The sequence below is a fragment of the Triplophysa rosa genome, linkage group LG22 (assembly GCF_024868665.1).
Source record: "Triplophysa rosa linkage group LG22, Trosa_1v2, whole genome shotgun sequence".
Lineage (NCBI taxonomy): Eukaryota > Metazoa > Chordata > Actinopteri > Cypriniformes > Nemacheilidae > Triplophysa > Triplophysa rosa.
This window is the reverse complement of record NC_079911.1, coordinates 20,095,541-20,106,762: the sequence shown is the minus strand read 5'-3', so window position 1 is coordinate 20,106,762 and position 11,222 is coordinate 20,095,541. Positions and strand designations below refer to the sequence as shown.

Sequence of the window (11,222 nt, the reverse complement as noted above, 5' to 3'; positions counted from 1 at the left end):
GGTCGAAGTTTTCTCTCTGACTTCACATTTTTGATTTTTCTCTTGTGTATTCAACAGAACGTGTCATCTGTTGCTGTTTGGTGTAGCTAGGCCTCTACAGGACAGAATCTGAGCTTTTGTTTCGGTTATAACGCATTTCATTTAATGTACTGTAGTTGATAGTACCTGCTCTCTCAGACATCACACATTTGGGTCCCTTGAGTGTACTGGATTTTTGTTATTGGCACGTCCAACATCTGCAATGGAAAAAATATGTATTATACAGCCACTGTTGATGTATTTGTTTGCCCATTTGCAGTGTCTTATTGTAATGAAATGACAGCCTGCGCTTGGTAACAAACCAAAGCCTTTAGACCAGTTACAAGACATTGCGTTTCTGATTTTCATAGCTTGCTCATCTCATGCAGTCACTATGGTGATTGCGGCCGTCGGTTTATTATGTATAGCCTGTATTTCTACACAAAGGTTTTATTGTGGCGTTTACACATGAACATGTGTCTCAATATAGCCGGGATGCAGAGCAATTTCATGGAATCCCAGTAGTTTCAAGCAACATTCATATAACAATGCAACACTTAAGTGTGAACTGTAAACACATAAGACTTGTGCAAGGCAGCAATGCAGACTTGTTCGGAAAAACAAGCGCAAGTAGGCCAGAGATTGAGACACCGCAGAGCGCTCTTGAGTGATTTTTGCCATCATCTTTGTGTTCGTTTCAATTAGCATGCATTAACATTTTTGTCAGTGGCTTTGGTTTTATTGTTCTTTCTTGGTTCAGAAATGTCATGCCATGACTTAAAGGGATAGTTTACCAGAAAATGAACAATTCTGTCATCATTTATATCTCCTCATGTGGTTGTAAACATGTATGTGAGTCTTTCTTCAGTGGACCACAAAAGAAGAAGCAATGTCTCAGTAATTGTGTGTTCATTCAATGGAATCAATGGGGTTTAATGTATCATCTTTTTTTTGTTTTGCAGAAGAAAGTCATGCAGGTCAACATGAGGCTGAGTACATGACGAAAGAGTTTTTAGATGGTTATCTTTTTAAAGACGTGATGAACCTGGAAATAGAATTAATTAAGAGGATTTTTGTGGAGAAAAGCTTAACTTAAACTAAAAATACCTTAAGTAGTCTTGATCTGGAACACCAGCGGTTAATTTTATTGCTTACCACCGTAGTCGAAGTACAGTTCAGAGAGGTGATTCTTGGTGGCATGTAATAACCTCTGTAAACACTTTTTCTCTCTTTTCTTTTCTTTGTTTAGACTCTATAAACGTGCCAGAGCGTTTAATCATTCATTTGTTGGCGTTTTGAAGAGCTCGTAGCGTTAGCGAGGCCATTTGTTCTGTGCGGTGGAAACAGGAGTCATCCAGCATCAGAACACAGGCAGCATAAACTAGTGGCAAGATTCATTTATAGTTAATCATCTCCCTTCCTACGCCGAGGCTAATATAAACATCTCTCCCTGGACCGGGATGATGCATGTGCTGGTGGGCTATTTAGCCTCCCCAGATGATGTGGTGATGTGCGGTACAACTCCGAAATGATAACGGGGTTGGCTTTTCCATTCGGCAAAGTGCTAAGCCATACATCCGCTTCTTATTGTGATTAGTCTGCTTTAGTGGCTCTGTTTGCTCTGAGGGATTACTGTTGTCCACAGCAGGGCGGCATCACGACAGATCCAGTGAAAGCATTAGCCGTTGACATCAGTGTCCCCATCCTTAGCATTATTACAGGCTTCGTAAGCGCCATGCCACTCCTAGCTGCACCTTCTGACTAAAATATCCCTCGAACACTTGAGTTGTTTTATGCCAAACTCTCCTTGTGATGATGATCTGCCGCTTGTATGTTATTTAGTGAGCGTAATCTTACCAATACCACAAGTCCCCTACTGCCAAACTAAAGGCGTACATGAAACAAACAAACCGAAAAGATATTTAAAAAAGGAGTGCGTCAATATATAGAAGATACTTTGTCCTTTGACAGCAGAGAAAGTAGCGCCGTCGAGATAGCAGAGGCACGCTACATTCTCCCCGGGCCAGTCCTTTGCCCGCTGGCAGAGAGGTGAGATTTTGACAGCTTGACTGGAAGTGTTTGACAGCGAGACGAGTGGAAGAGACTGGAGATTGTTTAAGTCACGTACACGTTCGAGGGGGACGACCAATGAGATTGCAGGCAGGCAGAGAAAGAGATGAATGCGTCTGAGAGAGAGAGCGAGAGAGGCGGACAGGCAGGCAGGCACAGAGGGGTCGAAGATGTTGTGGTTGAATGCAATATCTCCTGTAAGGGTGCAATCCTGATTTTAAATGGTGTCCATTAGTCAGTGGCTTTTTTTTAACTAGATAGCGCTCTTCAGATGCTAAAGGCTAATAATGTGTCGTAATAATTTAGGCCGAGTGATAAAATATGAATGTGCTGCCTGAGTAAAACATGTTGTCATTAATAAATGAAAAGTTTGTTTGTTTCTTAAAAGGCCTTGAGGTTTTAGCTGTGTAAGGAGATCGTTTAAAATTACGACTGGGTGAAATAGATTCATTTATATTTTGAAATCTGTAAAGCCTTTGTAGTCAAGTAGATTCAAAATGTTTAATGTAAGAAGTTCAAATCAACAAATTGCTGTTTTGTCACTATAGACCGTTTCATCGAACGTGTAATAATGTAACTATTTATATTTTATTTTATGTTAATTTATATTATTGTTTTTTTCATAATGTATTAAAGAAACGATTTGTTGAATTTGGTTGTATGTTAATTTTATTAAATAAACAATTTGTTGAATGAGTCCTGTAGTGTGGTCGCATTTAAAAGAACAGTATGGGACATTTTTGGTTGAGCTTGGTATCGCAGTCTAAATTCAAAATAACTGAGAGACAAGTTTAGCCAAGTAATGCTTCTTCTCGGTTTTATGAAAACAGTGAAAAAGGGTATTTATCTTCATTTATATGATCATGATATAATCATTGAATCGTTGGGTCAGTGCATGTAATGATGTGGTTTCTAGAACACTTTTTGGCTCAAAAATATTGCATTAATTTCATTGCTGTAAATATTATATCACCAGCACAAGATCATAAATGTATTGTGTATTTATGGTGCCCTATTTATAAAAAGAGTTCAGAAACGTGCCGGGTCACTCACTACATGGGTGTCTGGTCCAGAACTGCGGGAGTGTGTTTAGGGACACCTGTATCTCTCCTGACCGGCACCCTGACTCAGTGGTTGGGTGATAATGAGCCCTTGGAGGGGGTGCTAATTGATTCATTCCCCCAAACTTGCCTCTCATTAACACCCTCTCACAGAGCAGCCCGGCAATGCTCTCCTTTGGGAAGCAACGGGCGAAGAAATCGAGCAGGTGGTTGTGTGGAAAAAACAAAACTAAGGCCAGGATCACGGTGGAGGGTCAGCTTGGATCCTGACTCCATGAAAATATTCCCATGATTTTCTCGGGTTGACATGTGGTTTTTAGCTGGTGTAGGATTTGGATGGTGTTTGTGTTGTATGTAAACTAATAAATCCTTATATCCTCATTTTATTCTTGCAGTATTCGAAGCGTCATGCAGAAGTACTTGGAGGAACGGGATGAACTGACCTTTGACAAGATCTTCAACCAGAAGATTGGTGAGTTTTCTCAATCCTGCATGTCTGTTTGAACTAGGGATGCACCGATACCACTTTTTCCTTTGCCGATCCGATTCCAATACCTGAATTCTGAGTATCGGCCGATGCCAATCCTGATCCGATACTAGCACTGTTTTTCTTGATCAATGTAGAATTGCATATGTTATTATCTTTTATTGCCAGAGCTGGATAGTACTTAAGCATTTTTACTTTCAAGTACATTTTAAATTATCTGTACTTTATCAGTGTTTTTACTTTGGACAAAAAATACTTCCCTACATTATAAAGCAAATGTTGTTTTTAACCTTTTGATCCTTGAGTACATTAAAATCTACCACTTTCTTTTACTTAAGTATTTTTTCTTTTAAAAGTAGAAAAGTAGGATTTTTTAAAATGTAATTAAGTACTGTATTAAAGGTAAAAAACATATACAAATGTATTTATAAATTGTACTGGAGTATGATATAATGCTTTACAGTGTAGTCTCATAAAGTACAGATACTTATAAAATGTACTTGAGTAAAATACTACTATCTCTGTTTATTGCTCAAAACTATCACCGTATAAAAGTCTCCAATGCAGAGTGGAACAGACTCACTCATGCGCATCCTGGACACAGAATGATGCGAGTAATGCATGTGCTTCTACGTTATTTAGTCAAGCGTATTGCGGTCGCAGAATGATGCGCTTAATGCACCTGCATCCCATATGCATAATGATGCGTCCTGATGATGATCCTTCTGATGTCGTGGGGATCTTTGCTCCCCAAGTTCAAAACGCTTAAACACATAACATATGTCTTGTCTTTGTGTTATAACACAGTGCATTGCATTCATCCAACAGTTAAAAAAGAGTTATTGTGTATGAATGACGCACAACATAGACCGCTTCCAGCTAGTGCATTAATCTAATACACTCAGCAAGTACCGTCTCTGGCAAAATGCATTTTAAACAAAACCATAGACTATTATTTAGTGATTATGAAGATTAATGAAAACATTGGAACGAGTAACGTCCTGACTGTTACCGGACACATGCATGCTGGATGGAGATTGACAGATGACAGCACCAACGGAGGTCAGAGTTTCTTAATTATGCTATATTGGTTTATTCCTTGCATAAAGCTATCAGAAATACATGACGTGGAATACAGTGCATGAAAACTTTTACGGTCGTTTACTGATAGTTAGTCCTTTTTGAAGCTTAAGAGTAACATCCACGGCTAACGTAACGGATCAGATTTGAATGTAACCCGTCAGTCCGATACCCGATCCAGCAAAAAAGACCCGTATCGGCCCCAATTCCGATCCAGAGTATCGGATCGGTGCATCCCTAGTTTGAACAAGATTTGTATTGTCCAGACGGAGGGTAAACCGATTTGACTTGATGTCATTGATTCGAAAAATCTTGCGACACGTGTGCTAAAAAAACCGACTGCTTCAGGAAATGGCTATTACTGAGCGAGAAAAAAAGAATAATTCTTTGAAAAAGCATCTAGAAATCACCGCAGGCCCTTGAAGAGGACATGTTAATCACCATGAAGTTAAATAAAGATCTTGTTCTTTTTTCTTATCTGTTGGAGTCAAAGACGGCTCTTTGTTCTTTGTAATCACTGACTGCTACGTCTGCTTCTCTCTTTTAGTCACCTGAACAGTTAAACTCTTTGTCAAACAGCGTGTTATATGAATGCGCTTTTGTTGTGGTTTGATGAATGCATATGCCAGAATAACCTCAGGTACATAAGTGAAAGCATGATTTTTCCCACTCTAGACTTGTGGAAAAAAAACATTTTCCGTAATGTGTGAAGTGTAAGTTGTATGGGCACCATGGGAACACGCCAGCCAGCGCCAGATTTTGATTAACTTTAATTTTTACTTACTTCTGTGTCTGAAGTCCCAAGTGAGGATCTGCACAAGTTTTTTTTCTCCCGCTCTCCTTCTCACTTTCTCTCACACGTATTCTCAGTGTGTTATAGAGCATGTGCTGATAGCTAAGTGTTATACGTTGTTATCTGAGAATCTTTTCAGAAGCTCTCATTCTTATTCAGGTGTTCACCTTGAAACATATCAATTCTGTCATCGTTTACTCAATGTCATATAGGGCTGCAGCTATCGATTCTTTTACTAATCGAGTATTCTACTGATTTTCCATCGATTAATCGGGTATTCGGATAATAAGTACTTTTTCTTTATTAAAAAGCAATACTAATTATACAAGAGAAAATAAGACAGGTCTCTTAAAATGAGTAAAACAACTAATTTGTTTCCTTTTTAGAACAATTAGTTTTTATTGCTGAAATAGCATACATTAATATCTGTGAAAACTAAACCCATTTAGTACATTCCATTGCCATATTAAATTCAAAATGCAATATAATACAAATATATAAATAAGAAACATGAATAAAAATGGAAATAATAATTTCAAACAATAGCCTATGACTTTTATTTTGGCAGGTTGTCAGAAGACGCTTATTTTTTAGTATGTCTGTTTCTTCACTCAAACAATAACATGTTTGTGAAATAAACTCTCAGAGCAACTCTGGAGGTGAAGTTCATGTCCTCATTCAGCGCAGACGCAGACAAATTCATGAGCATCACGCGTGTAGCACGTTAAACTGTGCAGTTCATTCACTCAGACACGCAGAACAGACAGATGACGTGTAAATAACAGGATTCGGTGTCCACTAGTCCGCATCTGGTTTGATGGACGCAATGCAGCCGGAAAACAAGTTTCACTCGTAAAATAGACTAAAACTAAGTAAAATATCAGTTCACCATTTCAATAAGCTATTAGGGCTGTGACGGTGGCAGTTTTTTTTACCACCGCGGTGGTAATAGACAAATCGACCGCGGTGGTGCGGTGGTTGAGAAATATATATTATTTATATATATAATATTTATATTATTATATTTGCGTGTAGCAACCACATGACGAGTGGAAGAGAAATATAGACCTTATTTAAATACTTGAAATTGTTAAATAATTGAAATATGATATCTGAAATAAATGAGGATGAAACATCCGTCAATGTTTAACGCGCAAATCCATCAGTGAAACGGCACACTACAGCATATAAAACATTTAAATAAACATCAGTAAATAATGAAAACTTAAATGACATAAGAAAGCTAAATACTAAATAAAAAAGCTCTTGTTGCAGTAACTTCAGTCAGTGGCGTATTAACCCTTACAGTCCTTAACAATTCCATTTGAAACAAACTGTTTAAACCTACATTGGCTTTCCTATTCAGATTGCCATAAAAACTTACTTTTTCCGACTCGTTGATGTGAAACTTACTTGTTGACATTGTCCAGATTAAAATGTGTACAGCTGCACTAAATGCGCGTTCAGAAGATGTGCACAGGAGCGCAAATGAAGAGATGTCTCTCCGCAACCGCGGCAAAACCTGCGCGCGCTCCGACACTAAGCAAGCGGGTCATAGCCAGTTTTGATTTTACGTATCTGTTCATTTCACAACAAGATCCATTGCAGAAGCCGCAGAATAACCTGGGTTTCGCTGTGCAGGCCTGCGCTCGAACGCACCAACGGACACGTATGCCAATAATTTCTGTAAATTTAAAATCTTTTAAATAAAACCATCCACAACTGAAAGGCTACAACTAGCAATCGTTATCGCAACTCTCATATTTATTACACCTATATTTGTCAGAGTGACGTGCACTACCGCCGGTGGCAGTTCTCCACCGTCATGGCACTTTACCATTGCTGTGGTGCGGTTGTTACGGCAACCGTCACAGCCCTATAAGCTATCAGTTATTTATCAGCATGAGAAACACGTGTGAGCGTGTGAACATACTAAAATGCGTGTCTCGCGGTGAATGCATGAGACTTGAGAGCCCTGTAACATGAATAGATTTTAGCGGGCTGTGCGTCAGTAATAACGGTCCGTGGGGAAACGCAGCGCTCCGTGTGTATTGTAGTTAAATGGATTAAACGAGGCTTCGAGGCAACAAAAATTGCCTCGATGATTTTTTGTAACTCGAGTTACTCGAGGAATCGTTTCAGCCCTAATGTCATACATCGTTTACTTCTAGTCACACTTTTTCATATAATGAAAGTAAATTGGGTTGACAGTAAATGATGACAGCGTTTGTTCATTTCAGGTTAGGGATGCTCATTTCGGTTAATTTCCCGAACCGACACTCGTTATCCGAACATTAACCGTTAACCGATAAGATTCTAATAATAAATTGGAATTAAAAAATACATGCTGTGTCTCATTTTGAAGTCTGTGTCCTCCGGAGGTCGCGTTTGTCCGCCGCATACGCCTTCGCATGCGACATCCAGAGGACGCAGACTTCGAAATGAGACACAGCTACAGTTGACGAGGGTTTGTGACACGTTACATATACAAACATTTTTTTCACAAATTTATTTTAACATGCAAACAGCAGCATAACGAATTCATCAACATCAGCACCTGCATTCACATATTATCACATTTTCACGAACCTGCGGCGTTTTGGACAATGGAGAAAAACTAAAATAATATATAAATCCAAAGCATAAAATAAACAGGCAAGAAAAAAAAGAATTAATTAACAAAATATGACAAAACGAAAACACAGAAGAACCGGCAAATTTTATATCTGTCAGAAAGTTTTTTCATCAAATAAAAATAGCAGGCCTACCTCAAACCAAAGCTTGGAGTTTTTATTTAATAAAGTAACATGTTTACGTGTTGTGGTGACAGTCTGGAGCTTGTTGACAATTAGACCCGCGGCAGAAAACACCCTTTCAGATGGCACGGATGTCCCGGGAATGTAGAGATAACGCCTCGGGAAGCGCGTCACATTTGCTTTCCACCAGCCAGTCTTAGCTAAACATATATAAATCCGATCTGCTATACCACCCAAAATACAAACATTATTTTTTACTTATTCATATTTCGCATTCGTATTTTTACGTCACGTCTAAAAGAAGGCAGGGAAACCACCGGTCACGCCATTTTCTTCTCCAAAGAGTACGGGCAGCCGATGCTAAGCATCCATGAGATAAGTTTATGTAAAAGATAAATTGATGGCTAGCACTGAAATTCCCTTGCAGTAGCTCCGCTACTAGCTCTGCTGAGCCGTAGACACGCCGGGAAGACCGAGAATGTCACAGCGCATTGTGAGCGCGATTTTCCCGTGTCTACATTTAAAACAAAGAACTTGAGCAAGGCTGCCAGTGGCACTCCGTTTGGAGGAGTAAAGCCCTGACAAATGTGCCTCAACAATCAGAGGAATTACATGTGTCCTGTTTCGTCAAGTGACTTGCGTGATTGGATTTTAATCGTCTCGAAAACGTTTCAGAGGGCATTTACACCTAGTCGCACGCGTCTGCACGCTCCGTGAGTTAATGCTTAGCATGTTTTTCTTTCACCATACAGAAAACTAAAAACATGTACGATTTAATAGTTATTTAAAAACGTATTATGAAATTATTTTTATTATTATATTATTAATATTATTAAACTTAAAATAAACATACCTTTTAAATCGTTTAACTGATAGTATTAACCGGTCAAAATTTTAACGATCAATTAACGGTTAAACGGTCAATATGAGCATCCCTATTTCAGGTAAATCGTTTTTTTCACACTGCAGATATCTTTTAAAACAGGTATTAGATGGAAATGGACCGCACTCTTGTTGTCTCTCACTGCTGTCGTTTAGATGCTGTTAGATTAGTTGTATGTTGTCTCAGAGTTAACATCCGTTTTGCTCTGTGGTTTTATTTGTGCATTGACCTACGTAACCACAAGACACCACATCCCTGCCTTTGTTATTGATCCCATTGAAGGCCGGGTATCCCTTTAAAACAACTTTCATTATTAACACTTACAGACATATTACGTTTCAGGGCTGTACGTTAACTTTTTTGCACGTAGCACTGGTGCTACAGAGGTTTAAAGTTTTGCAGCACAAGCCAAACAGTTGTAGCACAAGTATAAAACGTCTTAACGTATAAAATGTACACATAAAAAATATTTATGTGTAGTTTATCACATAAATAGGCAAGTAACTGACGAAAATAATTATATATATAATATTATATTATTTGTTATGGTAAACTGCAGGAAAATTCCTCCTTTCGCATATACAATAATGTAAATACAATAATATTTATTAATATAATATATATACAATAATAATATTCTAAATATGGACTCAGTTTGGCTCTAAATATGGACAGCAGGAAAACAAGTTTCAAACGCAAAAACAACTAAAATTGCGGTGCACAATTGATTTACACCCTGCGTTTGTCATTTTTAAAGATCCACTCTAAATACTACATTCAGTGTCATGATGACATCACTGATATGCTACCAATCAAAACTTTAAATACATTTGATGGTTTGTTAAAGATGCTAACACACACAGTTTCTGCAAATCTCATATTAATCTTGAGTGCCTATGCAGTAGTATTGCATACTTTGTATCTTCAAAGAGTATTTAGTTTGATCAAATTTATAAAAGAGAGATACAGCTGTACGATTATTTCCGGAAAAAGACGAGCTGTTTGAGGCGGGCAGGGGTGACGGAACTACAGCATGAGTACACAACACATCATCGCATTATCCCTTCGTCTTGTTTACATTATGCACGTACACTCCGATTGCCAACAAAACACAGATATATGACTTAGTTTGACTTACCGTGGAAAACAAAACACTGCATTGAACGCACTAGCAGCGATCCTCCCAAGATGGCGCAACATTCAACGCGGCGTTACGTCGATTAACAAGCTCTATACGTCCAACTCGTTTTTTAACAAGTTGACCATGTTAAGCATGAGCAGCCAGCACGTTTAACAGTGTAAAGAAGTCAGAATGCATGAAATAGCATGTTAGCCGATCTTTAAAAATCGTTTGATCAAGACTTTTGATTATGCACCTCTAAGTTATGGCTGAACAGAGCTGTAATGTAAATGAAAATATAGGCTGTGGGTACTTTTCAATATTTTTAAGAATATATAAATTTAGAAATGTTATTTTGTCACTACATTGTTCCCATATTTGAGTTTGTGCTAGCCTATGTCTACAGTTAAAAAATAGTGCTCATGATTTTCCAAACATTTAATCTGTTGTCTGTATTTATATAGATATAGACAATTTGTATATTTAAATGCAAAAAAGATTTTTAAATTGTAATGTTGTTATGAAAGTGTTACTCAATTATTTTAAGATCATTGACCCTGTTCATGACGTCAATAGGGAAACAAATTTGCAATGAGACAAAGCAACAGCAAAGGACAATCATTTGGTGAAAGAAGGATTTTCACTAATGCAAATATTTAAATTAGGTTGCAAATGTGTCAGGTCTCGACTCCTCTCTAAAGAAAGACATGACGCAGTAAACCAAAGTCCTCTGTGGTGCCGCTAGTTTACCGTACTGAATTTGAATGACAAATGTCTGGTTTTGCATCAGACCAGTGGAGGCTGATAATGACTCCAGGGGGCTGCTTGTGTGTTCAGTTGCTCCCTCCCTCCCTCCCTCCCTCCCTCCCTCTCCATCTCTCCATCTCTCCCTCTCTCCCTCTCTCTCACTCTCTCTCTCTCTCTCCCTCTCTCTCCCTCTCTCTCTCTCTCTCT

The 11,222-nt window shown here is 38.4% G+C and overlaps 1 protein-coding gene across 1 annotated transcript in view; it reads left to right on the top strand.

Moving 5' to 3' along the window:
• The window catches only part of grk3 (G protein-coupled receptor kinase 3), a 45,368-nt gene that overhangs the window by 2,615 nt on the left and 31,531 nt on the right, over positions 1-11,222 (top strand). Inside the window, exon 2 of the mRNA XM_057320328.1 lies at positions 3,545-3,621. Coding sequence (XP_057176311.1) covers positions 3,545-3,621 — 77 coding nt within the window. The remainder of the gene's footprint in view (positions 1-3,544; positions 3,622-11,222) is intronic.